The 14,745-nt window shown below is 59.6% G+C and overlaps 1 protein-coding gene across 6 annotated transcripts in view; it reads right to left on the minus strand.

The window, feature by feature from the left end:
• Positions 1–2,721: 2,721 nt before the first annotated feature.
• Positions 2,722–14,745, minus strand: part of TEX264 (testis expressed 264, ER-phagy receptor) — a 30,948-nt gene continuing 18,924 nt past the window's right edge. For all 6 annotated transcript variants that reach the window (XM_061128479.1, XM_061128480.1, XM_061128482.1 and 3 more), the window contains 2 exons: positions 6,704–6,872; positions 2,722–3,309 (listed from right to left, as the gene is read on the minus strand). In XM_061128479.1, the coding sequence (XP_060984462.1) occupies positions 3,017–3,309; positions 6,704–6,872 (462 nt within the window). In that variant the 3' untranslated portion in view covers positions 2,722–3,016. The remainder of the gene's footprint in view (positions 3,310–6,703; positions 6,873–14,745) is intronic.

Genomic DNA, 14,745 nt, shown 5'->3' on the forward strand with positions numbered 1-14,745 from the left:
TGCGAGCCCCGCTCTGGCGTGGAGAAAAACCGAGCGGAGCGAGCCTGGGGCACGGGGTTCCAGCTCCCGCTGACTCGCTCGCTCGCTGGCTCGGCAGCTCTGCGCTCTGCCCGCCCGCTCCGCCGGCCGCTTTCAATCGCGGCCCGCCCCGCCCCCGGCCCCGGCCCGCCCCCAACCCCGCCTCCGTCCCTCCCCACTCCCGATCTCCCGCGCCCAACGCGGCCTCCGCCTCCCTCCGGACGCCTGCAACACTCCCCTGCTCTTCAGGAGCACCGGCCCGACGCTGTCCACCGCGTGGTGCTGAATCCTCGGGCTCTCCTGCCCTCTGCTAGAGCAGGTGCCTCGGGTCCCCTCCGCCCCAAGTCAGACTGAGTCCCAGAAGGCCAGCGAGCGTGAGGCACGCGGCTGGGAAGGTCACTGCGCCCAGTGGGCTGCGCACAGTGCTGTGGGTTTCCATCTGTGGGAGCGGGAAGGCTGGCTCTAGGGTTGTGGGGTGCCCCTGGGGGATAGGTAATGGGGCACGTGGGAGCCAGGGGGAGGGCTTAGCCTGCTGCCTCCCTGTCCTCACGTCCGTTCTCCCTACCCACTCCCATACTGCGTTCCGGTCCACATGCCAGGGCTAGGGTGGGGGCATGTCTTCAGCCCTGACCAAGAGCTGGGGCCTGAGTCACTAGAAGGAAGAGATGGAGCGAGAAGGGGTCGGGGGAGGAGGGAAAGGGTCAGAGGAAGCTGGAACCTTCTCCTCCTTCCTGCAGATGACCTTTAAAGCTACTATACCCCCCACACCCCCCCAACCCTGACCTCCCCTGACCCCTCCACGAATCTCAACTCTCATGTGTAAAGGGTATTAATGGCAAAGAGATACCAGGCTTGGGTGGGGGGTGGGGTTGCAGGCCCAGGGACTTAGGGTCAACACTGAGGGGCAGGCTGGAGCCAGCAGGGGGATCTGGGAGGGGAGGGAGCTGGGGAAGAGGCTCCTGAAACTGGTGGCTGTGTAGGAGGGGGCAGGAGCAGGAGCCCACACAGAGGGAGGACAGCTCTGAGATGTTCTTGAGTCTTGTTCCCTCCTGCAGCAGAGTGAGAAAGGATGCCCCTGAGTAGGGGCTGGGGGGTAATCAGCATCGCCAGACTATACCGAAGGATTTGGGAAGGGGTAGGTGCTGCACCGAGATGTAGCCCCAGAGCCACTCTGCACACACACTAACTACTAGCATGTGCAAGCAGCACGGGGTCTCTCTACACGTGTTCCCCAGGCGCTGCCCTTTCCTCCACGGGTGTCAGGAGAGGCAAGGCCAGATCAGATGCAGGCCTGTGAGCACACACCACACCCAGGTGCCTCTGGTACACACAGCTACAAGTGGGCTCGGGGGATTCTCACCGAGAAAGGACAGGCTTTTTCCCTGGACACAGAAGCCCAATGCCCCACTGCTCTGGAAAGCGCATAGCTGTGCAACAGACCAACACATCAAACCCAAACAAACACAAACTCCATCGCTAATGGGAGGCAAGGTGGCAGCAGGATAAGGGTGCAGAGCTGTCAGACAAGGCCTCGGAGACAGACATGCTGTCTTCACTTCCCGCTGCTCTCACCCTCTCTGGCTGTCTCAGCGCAGCTGCTCCCTGGGGTCGGTCAGCGATGGGCGGGGTCCCTGGAGCAGAGGGGTTGACAGCAGCGGGGTGCAGAGGTGAGAGGACGGCACAGCAACCCCAGCCCACCCACCAAGGCAGCCACACCAAAGACATCGGGCCTTAAACACAGCACAAGCCCGGGTGGCCCAGTGCGTAGCCTGCAGCCAGTGAGCCGCACGGCCCTGCTGCAGCACATGGACATGCAGTTACACACCCAGCTATGCACATGCATGCACACACCCAGCCTTACATGAAGAGTTGTACATGTGCACATGGCTGCACACACAGCGTTACACACAAACACACAACTGTACACACAGACACAGCTCACATGTGGATGCACAGCTGTACACAGGGACATGTCCACACATAGGGCTAGTCATGGACACAGCTGCAGAGACCTACTACAGCTTTATACGTGGACAGAGAAACACACAGCTTTCCACTTGAACACACCCCCATACACATACACACATAGCTGTATACAGACAAGCCGCCAGAGTGATGGTTGCAGACAGCCAGGTTCTCTCCCCTGTAATACAACTACAGTCGGATGCTGAGCACAGCCGCATGTGCAGTCACATTGCCATCCACACAAAGACAGCCGCGCCCAGGACCACTGTCACCTGACCCATCCGTGGTTACACATAAAACACCAAAAGCATGTGTGTGTGTCTGCACACAGGCAGTGGCAGACACAACAGGGATGTCCTCACCGGCTGGGCAGATGACCAGGGTCAGCACCTGAGCTGCGGACACAGAGGCGCCCCTCTGTGGCAGGCAAAGGCAGGTGGCGAGCTCCCCACCCTTGAGCCCCAGAGGGCACCCGAGGTTCAGCTTTCACACCCCTTGTCCCGCCTGGCCTGCTCTCCTGAAGCCTGGGGGAGCCCCTGGGGCTGCTGCAATGGAGGAGCAGCTGTCAAGGAGAGCTACCCAGAGCAGGGCTAAAGGGCCTCCAATTCCCCCACCCCAGCCCAGCCCAGGTACCAGGGTACCTTCCTCTTCTCAGGCCGGGGGTGCTCTGCCCACTCCGGGCCTATCTGCACAGGACTCCCTAAGGGGGAACAGACAAACCTACAGCACAAATCCAGGTGAAACCAAGAAAATCATTTGTTTTTATTCTGGGTCCTGGAAGCTCAACGTGAATCTGAAAAAGATGTAACAGGGGTGGCAGCCCCAGGGGCTGGGTGCAGATAACAGTCCTGGGTCCTCTGGCTCTGGGGGCCGAGAGGACAGTGAGGAGAAGGCTTGGCCGGAGGACCGGGGCAGAAGTCAGGGCTGCACAAGAGCCCTGGCCCCGGCCGGAGACCGGGAGGTGGAGGAAGAGGAGGACTGCAGAGATGCTCAGTTCCTTGGCAGCGGTGCCACAGGGAGGTGCAGGCCGCGGTTACTCCTCGCCCTTCTCTGGGGTACTGGGCTCCCGGGGCCACTTGGGAGCCCCCAGGGGCTCAGTCTCAGGGCTGAGCCTTGGCTCCCCCAGGGCTCCCTCGCCCTCCAGGTCAAGCTCCTCGAAAGATGAGCCGCTGGCACCTGACTCGCTGTAGCTGTGCTCGCTGCGGGTGTCGCCATCGTCCCAGCCGCGGCTGCTCACCCCGGGGGACAGTGTGGCCGCTGAAGTTTCCCGGCTGCCAGGACCCAGCTCCAGGCTTACAGAACTCGTGTCGCTCATCGTGTCAGCACCTGGAGCAGGAAGAGGGGGGCTCAGGTTAGCTGGGACCACCCCCCCTCCAGGGAGAGGACTGAGGCTCTCCGACCAGCAACAGCGACTCAGCCTGCACAGTATGCTCATGAATAATAAAGCTGCCCCAGGCTCAGGAGGCTCGTTCCTGCTGCCCTCTGCCCTCTGCCCTTGCCTGGTGGTCCACTGACAGGGCAGAGTGAGGGAACAGGGGCCGGGTTGGGTAGTGGGGGAGGGGGAGGAGGTCAGCCTGCTGTACACTCCTCTCCCTGCCCTGAATTAGCCTCAGTTCCTTGAACTCCCACAAAGCCTGCTGCCCCCCGGGCCCCCAACAACCCATTAAAGACCCTTCAGCCCTGACCTGAGGAGCTGAGGGTAGAACAAAGACTCCAGTAGAGTCCCCTCCTCCACTTCCCATTTCAGGCTTAGAGAGGGGTTTGTCCAAGGCCAGAACGCTGCCCAGAAGGCCTGAGCACAGGGGAAGGGACAAGGAGGCCTGCTCTCCTGTGCCCCTCCCCACACGCAGGGCTCCCCGAGTGGCAGCCATGTCCCTGCCTCTGGCCCACACTGAGCCCCAACTTGAGGAGAATGCCAGGGCAGGAGTGGGATGGGGAAGTCCTGAGAAATTCTCAACAACTAATTGTAGGGGAGGAGGGTGTGGGGATGAAGCATTTTAAGGATTTTCTTCCTCTATGCCTGGGTCACCCCAGAGGAGCCCTTACCCATCCCCAACTCCTAGTGGCTCCTGAGCCCCAAAGCAGCAGGAGGGGACCATGGGAGCACTCTGCTACCTGCTGGGGAGCCCCGAGATCCACCCTAGCCTGCTCTGCCCATCCCCAATATATTCTCCAGGCTAGGTTCATCTGCCCTCTTCTGGAGCAGCCTCTCAATTCATCTCCTCAGATCAGAGGCACCAACAATGGCTGGGGGCGGCAAGGAGAGGCAGAGAGCTCAGGTCCCCTGTGTGTAGGAATCCAGACCGACAGAAGGTGGACATGCCTCCCTTCCAGTGGGAAAGGGAGGGGGCAGCAGTCAAACATCACAGAAGGTGAGGGGTGGGCCAGCTTCCCCAGATCCTGTCTCCATGGTGATGGAGCCCCAAGCCCAGTGCAGCTGGGGACTGCTTGGCATTTGGACTTGGCCTGGAACTTTCACTGAGCCTCAGCTGGGGATCAGGGTAGGTATGTGTAGGGGGTCTGCTTCCTAACCCTCCTCGGCCCCCAGATGACCCTGGGCCCTACTGCAGGGGTGAGGTGAGCCCTGCAACGGCCAGGTTGCTAGCCCAGGGCCCTCGTCTTGCTGGGGCCTCAGTCCTGGTTCCTAGGGTGGAGGCATTCAAGAGTGAGTCCGGACAGCTCTCTGAGTTGTGGGTGGTTGTCTCTGGCCCTGGGGCAGGATGGCAGTCCCTCTATCTCTCCTTAAATGATGACTGGTGCCCCAGAGGCTGCAGGCCTGAGCGGAGCAAAAGAGGGGGATGATTTCTCCCTGGCCCAATTAAGTTCAACCTGCCCACATAGCCAACGGCTCTCTAGGGACCCAGGTGTGGGGACCTGCCTGCTTGCCAGCTGCCTGCCTCCTCCCTCTCCCAGCCCCTCCGCTAGGGGTGATCAGAGGAGGAGCCCGGGGCTGCCCCTTCAGGACAGCCTGCCAGGGGAGAACAGCCCCCAGGCACGTGTGGACACCCTAACTAAGGAATGCAAGGCAGGGAAGGGGCAGCCCTCCAGCTCCTCAGGGTCTGTGCAGGAACAAGTCTGAGTCCTGGGCCTGTGTCTCCGGGCAGGACAGGTCAGACCAGGCAGGGCAGCACCCAAGCCCCCCAGGCTGCTGAGGCAGAGAATGAAGCTGCCACCACACCTCAGCCCCTCTCTCCTCCACTGCCCACAGCCAGTGCAAGGAGATCAAATATTCATCGCCTCCCTGGAGCTAAATAATACATCAATGTAATAACAGGCAGAAGGCAGTTAATCACCCCTTTCACCTCTGAGCCCGAGCGGGGGCCACAGCAGGGAGGCGGAAAGGGACAGGCCAAGTCTTGGGCAGCTAGGTGCCCACCGCACACCGCAGAGCAAGTGGCATGCCCCTGGAAGGCGGACACCCAGAGTCCGCCCCAGGTGCCAGGGCAGACCCTGTCAGAGGTGGGCAGACCCTCTGTTCCCCAACTCCAGGGAATGGGCAGGCAGGCTGGTAGGGAGGACAGGCCGAAAAGCTGGGGGCGTGGGAGCGAGGCTGCAGCCAGCTGGAGCGAGTGCCAAGAAGTCCTTCAACACCCCTGGCAGGCAGTGTTTGGAAGGGGAGCTGGGTGGGTGGGCCAAGGAGGCGGGTGCGGGCAGCAGAGGGAGGTTGAAGGAAGGTCAGGGTGCTCCCCTTCCTGCCCTGGGGACTGCCAGGGTCTGCTGACCTTGTGCCACGTCCTGGGCCCACAGTAGGGGCGCTGAAGAGTGTCTGCCAGGCGCTACCAGGCGGGTGGGAGCAGTGCCCCACGGAGGTAATTAAGTGGCAGATGAAGTTAACTGTGTTGGACATGGCCCCTAGGGAGCGAAGACTGCCTCCCGATACCCACCCCCCGCCCCTGCCAACACATGTCTCTCAGGGTGACCTTGGCTGTTGAAGACTGGATGGACAGAGGGAGCCTCCTAAAGCAGGAGGTGAAGAAGGCAGTCACACTCCTCCTGGTCGTATGCCACTCCCACAGGTCATGGACCGCCAGATTCCCACAAGGCTCCTCCAGCATGGCCGAGGCTGAGACCCTCTAGACCACTTGGGATGTTACCAGCAGGTCCCCTGGCCTCCTGGGGACAGCCCAGGGGTAGGCTGAGAGCACGTAAGCAACTTGGTAGCCTGGACCTGGGGTAGGAAGGCTGGCTCTGATGGAAGGGGCAGGGTACTTACCTCCTGTCTCCCCTCTGCATGCTCTCTGGCTCCTCTTTGAAAGGGAGAGAGCAGCTGGCTCTGGTCGAGGCCCAGACCAGAGGGACACCATGTTCCCCTCCTTACCTTCCAGATCCAGTGTCAATCTCACTTCTAATGAGCCCGACCCAAGCAATGCCCTTCCTGAGTAGCCTCAGCAATTACCTCCACCCCGCCATGAGCATCCAGCTGTCTGTGACCTGAGCTTCCAAGGGTAGCTCTGCTGCATCTGAAGGTGAAGGGAATCCTGGGCAGGATCTCTATCTGCATTGCCAGGGTAATGTGTGTGAAGCCACGCCTACATGGATCTCTGTGTCTAGGGACAGGGAACCCTGCGCGTGGGGAGGTGGGTCCCTTCTTCCACCTCTGTCAAGCCTAGGTCTGGACACCGACAGTGCCACACGGCCAGGGGGGAGGCCCCTTCACCAGGCCCACACGGCCGGGAGTGGGGCTCCAGGTGAGACCCCGCCCTCACCCCCGACCCTGTACCTGTGCCATCCACCAGGGCGTCGCTGGCCTCTGCAGGCCCCCGGCTCTTCCGCTCTGTCTCCTTCACCTCAGGCACATAGAAGTCTCCCTGCCGTGCCAGGGGGCACATGAAATAGATCTGGTCTTGCTGGTAGATCTCCAGCCGCGGGTGGGCACACAACTTCCGCTCCTTGTTGGAGAGCACGAAAGGCAGAATGAGCCTTCCAGGGCCTCTGACCCATGCGTCCCCAAGTGGCCCCAGAAACTCTTCACTGTTTACTCCCTCCCAGGGGGCTGGCTCCTCCCGCCCCAATCTCCCCCAAGTTCCAAATCTCTGCTGAGGGAGGCACCCACACAGCATCCTGTGGACAGGGGGCCACACCCCAGGGGGCAGTGCTCTAACGACCTGGGAGTCCTAGACAGGTGCTGGAAGGACCCAGGAGCCTGGCACTGCTAATCCTGGTACCAAAGGCTGTTCCAGAAAGCACTGTCTCACAGAGCCTTGAAGCTGAGCACCCCAGACTTCCCTAGGACGGGGCCCCAAAATCTGTGGCCCCAGGCACCTAAGCCAAGGTCTTACCTGTCAGACTTGCCATCCCTGGACCTGACCTCCTCTCTGCCCTGGTTAAGGCTGTCTTACCCGCCAATGTTAGAGGAGGCCAGGGCCTGACTCTCAGGTCTCTAGTCCTTGCCCTTGCAGGCTTGTTACTGACAAAGCCTGGATAGGGGTTCCAGGCCAGCTAAACCCCTCTCCTACTCCCATCTCCCTGCATCTTTAGGTCTATCCCAACCTCTGAGACTATCAGACATGGCTGGTTCCCACCCCTTCTCAGACCTGGGTCCAGAATTTCAGTGGAGGTGGCAGACCCTAGGCTGGAGGGACAGACAGGACAAGCGGATCTAATACTGGACACTCCACGACACCCCATTGGGCTGAAATACTAGCTTATAGGCCCTAAGTGGAGACAGGCAGTCCACTCCCTTCTGTCTGGACACAGAACCCAGGGCTCCGCAGCCCCCGGCGCATGTGGAAGTGGCGTGGACACATGAGAGAGATGCCCTGACACAGGCAGACAAACCAGAACAGGGGTCAGTGCACCCTGCTCCTCAGCCGCCCCCCTCCCTGCAACAGAGCTCAATTACCCACTGAGATGACGGCCAGGCCCCTGCCCTGTCACTGCTCACCCGCCAACCTTCACAACACGGCTATTTATAGCACCTGCCCGGCTCTCACCATGAGCTCTGAAATGAGCCTTCCACTTAGCGGTAATGAGAGACTTACTGCCTGGTGGGGAGAAGCCTCTCCAGGACTCCACTTGTCAGCCTGCCTGGCCAAGCTGAGGCTTGAGGAACACCCTTCAATTGAAGCAAGTGGAAACAGGTAAAAATGAGCCCCCGGGAGAGAGAAGGAAGGTAGGTTTATCCAGCCAGGGCCCTCAGCAGCTGGCTGGAGGCCATGTGGAGGTGGATGTCCTAGCCCAGGGTCTAGCTGGAGCTCAGCCTGTGACTCCACGGAAGACCCGGACAAGGCCTTTCATCCCAAGTCTCTGTGCGCTCCAACAGAGTAGGCTACCCTGGCCCTGACGCGTCTGAGAGCAGTGAAAGTAAGTCATTATTTTTAACAGTTTGGGTCTGATCTTTTTGCTAACCTGAGTGTTCTTTGGGTCATCTCACAAGTCCACGGCCCCAGCTCTTCCCATCTCCAAACACACGAGTGGCTATCTCTGCTTTTCTACCCACCCACACAGCCGCCCCAGCCCTGGTCTTCAGGAGGAGGGTGAAAAAGAACACAGCATCAGGAATAAGGAGCTACCAGGCTCTGGGGCCCCTCTAATGCCAGTACTTGGGGGCGAGCATGTGCCAAACCTGAACCCCTCAGTGTACTGGGTCACATCACCAAGGCCAGGGTCAGGGAGGCTCCCTGGAGAAGGTCCAGGTCATGCCTTGGGAGCTAAAGGAAAAAAAGGGCCCCCCAAACCCAGTCAGGGCATGGCCTTCATCAACATGCCATGCTCTGGGCATTCAAAGGGTCCAAAAGGAAGCTGCCAAGTGGCCATCAGAGCAGCAGACTACCTGGAGGCCCAAGTCTCAAGGGCTGGAGACAGCTGGCTTTGGGGGATGCTTGCAGGAACTGAGGCTGTGGGCACCCAGAAATTCTAGGGACAGCCCTCACAAACACTCAAGCCACCTGCCGAGCTTTCCTTCTGGAAGTGACAGGGATGATGAGAGGGATCAGTGCCCCTTCCGCCCTCTCCTTGAGACTAGGCATCAGGGGGGGTAGCACCAAGCAGCCACCCTTGCCACCTGCTCTGCCAGCCCCCTCATTGGCAGGCGGGAGGCAGCTCTGTGGCTGTTCTGCGCATCTGCCTCCTCCGGAGAGCCCGGCTCTGAAGTTGCCTGGCTGTGGACAGCCCTGTTGCCATGGAAACTGCATCCTCCATCCTTGCCGTCGCCTTCATCTCAAAGCCATCCGGGAGAACAGAGGAACAGGGGAGACAGAGGAGGGAGAGAAAACTGGCCTGGGGCTAGCCGGCCCTTCCTTCCCTGCCCAGTGTTCCCTCCTCACAGCATCCCACACAGAGTGCCAGCTGCCCAAGCCTGTCCCCAGGCCCCTGGAGGGGCAGCCTCATACCACACCCAGCCCATTCCTATCCCTGCCACCTGGGGGTGGGGGGACCCTGGCCCTCCCTGCTGGAGAGAGGCATGGAGCTAATTAAAATCTCACTGACAGCTCAGCCTTAAATCATTTTAACACATGCCGGATCCTGTCAAAATTCAGGATCAGAGCAGAGAAGGGGCAGGAAGAAGGCAAAGGCACAAACTTCCAGCCCAGGCCCAGAAGCAGGTGGAGGGCTTCTAACTGCCCAGTGGCCTCTCCCTGAGACCCCTTTCCAAGCTCTGCCCACTGACCAACAATGAGTCCGGGATGGAGGGTGTGGGCAGGATGGGCCATATGCCCTGTCCCTAAGTGATCAGGCAGAGAGAACAAGCCCTTTCCCGCCCAGACAGGGACAGCTTCTGAGGGACGAGAGGAGAGCCAGGGGCCAGCTCTCAGGTCCTTGCTGCACCAGCAGCATGGTGATGACCTGGTGAACACTGGAAAATCATCAGAGGAAGGCAAGGCCAGCTGCCTCTCTGTCAGCCGGCCCCACCAGGGAGCCCTTGGAGAGCTGACTGCCAAGGACACGAGGCCAATGCCACCCTGGGCTGGTGCTGCTAGAGGGAGGGGCTTGGATGGGCCTGGAGTCTTCCCAGCCCTGGGCACACCCCCTCCCACAGCCCAGATAGTCAGAGGCTTGAGAAAGCCTCACCAGGACAGGGGAACCTGCTCTGGCCCCTGAAGCCACTGGTTATGTGATGAGGCCACTACCCAGGGCAACTCGCTCCCACACACAGACTCAAGGGGATCATAAAGCCTTGCTCCCAGGTGGGAGAGACTGAGGTGTCTACAACTGTCCTCACCTAACAGGAAGAAGTCAACTATTCATGCCAAGGTGCCACCAGGAATGGCTAGAGACTGGATTTAGCATTCCAGTCCCTCAGACACATCTCCGAGGCCTCCCTCCCACCCGGGCCTTCCACAAACAGAAACCGGAGGGGGACTTGGGACAGCACCCATAATGCAGGGATTTCCAGGAGACCTCGGGCATCAGCACTCCCCACTCCTTGCCTGCACTGACATCACACCCCCAGGGAATGCCGGTTGACAAGGGAAGGAGCAGCGTGCAAAGGTTACTGTGGGGCCACTGTCTCAGCCACCTTGGGAACACTCCACAGACTCCCTCCTCACCTCAGGCTGAGCCCACAACCTGGGTGGGTGCAGCTCAGGGATCCTGCAAAAGAACGAGACCGGCATGCCAGGCCAAGGCTTCCCCCCAGGACCCACACCACCTCCCTGAAGGCTCTTACTGAGGGGAGGGGAGGAGGGAGGAAAGAGAGGACTGGGATCACTCTCATTTGTGTTCCAATCTCAGACCATCAACCTGTGCCCTGGCCTGGGCTAGGGGTGGGGAGGGATGCAGAAAAGGTCAGGCCAGGAGCCGGGGAGACAGGATGGGTCCCAAACCTGGATGCCAGAGCCTGGGTCTGCTCAGAGCTAAGCAGCCTCAGATCCCCAAAAGGACAGAGCCATGGGTCATACATCTGCTAGAGGAGCCCTAGGCCCAGAAAGGAAGGAGGGCTGCTCTGTCCACCTCCACCCCATCACAGCCCTCTACCTCCCACCTCACAGGGGTGAGGGGCCCCGGGTCTTCCTGTTCACTCTGAGCGGCCCAGTCCGACCTGTCTCTCCACGCCGGTCTGGACAGCTGGGCAGCCACACTGCCAGCAAACAGCTGTTGCATCCCACCCGAGGTGGTGGCATCTCTTCACTGGGTGAAGTCAGGCATGCTCATTTTTAATTACACAGACACTGACGTGCACCCGCCTGCACACAGCAGTCCCTGCAAGTGGGGGCTCAGACCCTGGAGGCCCCTTAGGCAGCCGGTCTGTGCAAAGTGATGGGGGAGGCACAGCAGGGGCTGCGGCTGGAATGTGGCACATTGTTATTATTCTGCCCGGGAACTTCTGTCAACTTCCCTCTCCCTGGATCCCTCTCATCCCCAGTGGGCCTTCCAACCACCTCTGGCCCAGAACCTAAACCTGTCTAGGGCAGGAGGTGACAGCAGGAGACACTTTGGGGACCCTGCAGTGCTGACAGGGGAGCCATCAGAAGGGCTGGTGAGTCCCCTCCCTCCTTGGAGCAGGAGGGCTCAAAGCTCTGCAAATGACAGGCAAAGGAGAAAAGGAATGAAATGGGGCTGCCGGGAGGAACAGGTCAGAGCAGGCACCAAGTGGCAGAAAGAGCTCCAAGCGGGAGCCCAGAGCCTTGGTCTGGCTACTGACAAATGGGTGGGTTCTCCCTCGGTCTCAGTCTTTATTGGTTAGTTTTTGTGACCCCATGGACTGAAGGCCACCAGGCTCCTCTGTCCATGGGATTTTCCAGGCAAGAATACTGGAGTGGGTTGCCATTTCCTTCTCCAGGGGATCTTCCCGACCCAAGGATCAAACCCTTGTCTCCTGAATTGCAGGTGGATTCTTTATTGCTGAGCCACCAAAGATGCCTGGGTCTCAATCTGCCCAACTGTAAAATAAAACAGACTAGAATAGATGATCTCAAAATAAGTGAGGAACTGGAAAAGATGAGTAAAAACCCTATTACTTAAAGATAGGACAATTGTGTACCTGAAAAACTGAAGAAGAATCAATGGAGAAACTACTACAAATATTAGGTTCACAAAATTAACAAAAGCACAGCTCGTTTGTCTATGCACTCGCCAGCTAGTTAGAAGATAAAACAGAGGCAAGAGATGAAGGTCCTCTTGGGGTCGGGTCTCATCGAGGGCTGAAAGGGCCGCCCCACCCCCAATGACAGGGGAAGGCATAGGAGCCAGGCCTGGAGGGGTGGGAGTCTGGGGAAGACTGCAGACAGGGGAAGGTGTGAGGGAGAGCAGGGCGCTGTGCCTGGCACCCCAGCCTGCTGTGCCTGCTGCCGCCGCTGCCTGAAAACTTTTCATTTTCACCTCAGAGCCGGCAGCTTGCCATGCAATTTACACCTCTGCTCATATCCCTGCACACCCAGGCCCTGGCTTCCTGGGCAGCCCAGGAGGGGGGCCTCAGCAGCAGTGGAGACTAGGGTGGCTGGGGCATGGAGAAGCCGGGGAGGGTGGTTCCCTCTAGGCAAGCATGGGGGCACAGGGGGGCACAGGCCCTTAGACACCTAATACCTGGGTCGACTGGGAAGGCCTTGACCCACAGCCATGCTCAGCCTTTCCCCAGGGTCCACATGGCCAATACTGAATCCCAGCTCAGCCCTGCTCTGGCCTTCTGAGCCCTTGTGGAACAGGAGCAGACAGCTGAGGAGTTGTGGGGGTGAGGACCCCCACGGGCAGCTTGGGGGTTCAGACCTGGGGTCCTACCACTCTCCTTTCCAAATCTAGAAAGGGAGCCACAGCCTCCTAGATGACCCTGTTGCCGTGGCAGGCTCCACAGCCTACCCCTCTCCGAGATCCCGCCGCTGTTTGCAGCATCTGTGCAGTCAAGGACCTTGAGCTCGTTCAGCTTATGAGCCAATGAAAATGTTGCTGATTGATTATCTACCAGCGGGAAGGCTGCTTGGTGCAGATGGAGCCATGAAGTCAGGCACCTGGGAGCCAAGAGCAATCAGCAAGTGCCAGAGGGAAGGACAGGTGGGCCACTGGGGACAGAGAAGTGGGGAAGAAAGGGAGAAGTTAGGGGAGGAGGAGAAGGCCCTGAATTTCTCATCTCCGACTGGTACCTCCATTCACCACTCAGGGAAGACCTTCTTTCTGGAGCCTTAGGTTTCCTGTCTGCATATCCAAACAGGCAGTCTCCCCTAGTCTGAGGGCTCCACTAAAAGGCAGAACTGTACTGCTGTGGAGGGACCTCCCTCCTTGGAATCTCTCCTCCTTCCTTGTTCCTGGAATCCCAAGTTCTCTGGAGAAGAGTAGAAGAATTCTTCCCTGGGAAAAGCCCATCTGCCTGGGGAAGACTGCTCTCCTGGGATTGGTGACGGCCCAAGCCCACAGCACCATCCAGACAAGCCTCAGCCCCCAGGGTCCTGCAGGGCTGCCAAGCTACCATATCCGAGCTGGTATTTCGAGAGCAGTGGCTCCCACGCCCGCCCCAGCAAAGGCTGGCATTGTGCTTTCATTCCTGGGGTAGGGTAGTGGGGAGGGGTGAAGCCAGAGAGGCTGAGGAACAGGGCCCGGGCAGAGGGGAGAGCCTCAGCCTCCTGCGTGGGCTTCCCTACATCTAGGCATCCAGGGGCGACAGGGAAGCCAAGCCCCAGTGTGTGTGTGTGGGTGGGGGTGGGGGTCTCCTCCTGGCTTAGGGGAACCTGGGAATGGAGTCCCTGCTACTCTCTGCTAAACTGTGGGTACTGAGAGTCCGACTGCAGCCTCTGACTCTTCCTCTCCTTCTCCCAGTGCTCAAGTCTTGTTCCAAAGCCAGCCCAGAAGCTGTCACTCATCTGCTCACATACCATTCGTGGCTCCCTAAACCCTGCAGGATGCAGCCTTATCTCTTGGGCCCAAATTCTTGCTCCTCCCCTGCACCCCAGCCACAGTGGATACACAAGCCATGCCCCGTCACTGCCTCTGCCCGATCTGCCCTCCTATCTAGAGAATGCTACCCATCCTTCAAGGCTCAGCCCAAATTCCATCCTCTACCCCCAATGCTGCTTTGCCTTTCCCAGTGAATCCACCTCTCCCCTCCCCACCCCGTGCCACGGCTAAGCCTTGTGGCTGGGAGAGACGGTGGGAGGAGAGCGTTTGGGGGCTTGTCCCTCAGCCCCTGTCCTGGTGGTACTGAGCGGGGGCAGGCCAATGAGCAGGTGGCAGCAGCACTGGCAGGTGAGCTGGCCCCGGGGCCCTGGTTAGGGAAGCCTGGGAATGGAGACGTCTCCATCTCACTGAGGGTGAGGACATGCGGCCCCAAGGGGCACGGCAGCAGCTGCTTCCTGTGCCCAGAACAGCTGCCAAGGTCTCCCTTAATGAGTCCCTGCTGGGCAAATGGGCAGCCAGGCTCTTCCCACCCTTGCTTCTGGCTCCCCCAGCAGGCTCCTAAATTGACAGCCTCAGTGCCTTACTCTGCCCATTAGGGCTGGAGACAGAGGGTTGAGTGGGTGTGAGGCCACTGGGCCGCTATCCCAGGCCCACTCTGGGTACCACTCCCAGCACAACCCAAGTCTGTGACGACTCCTCAGCCTCTTGGGCCCAGCCCCAATCATGGACAGGGCAGAGTGACAAGAGACATGCAGCCATCAGCGACTCTCTGTCCAGGGGAGACTTGGCCACTGCTTCAAGCCCTGACCTTGAGTAACCTCCACTTCCCTGTCCTCAGTGTCCTTGCTGGTAAAACAATGGGGACGCTGGCTTTGACTAGGATCCTATGCCTGCTTCCCAGCTGGTTCCCCCATGGTCCAAACAACGCCACACAAAGGAGGGCTCAGTGAATAAGTGTGGAGTAAGTGACTGAGCTGAGATACCAGCAGGGCTTTTCCT

This window comes from Dama dama, chromosome 24 (assembly GCF_033118175.1).
Source record: "Dama dama isolate Ldn47 chromosome 24, ASM3311817v1, whole genome shotgun sequence".
Classification (NCBI taxonomy): domain Eukaryota; kingdom Metazoa; phylum Chordata; class Mammalia; order Artiodactyla; family Cervidae; genus Dama; species Dama dama.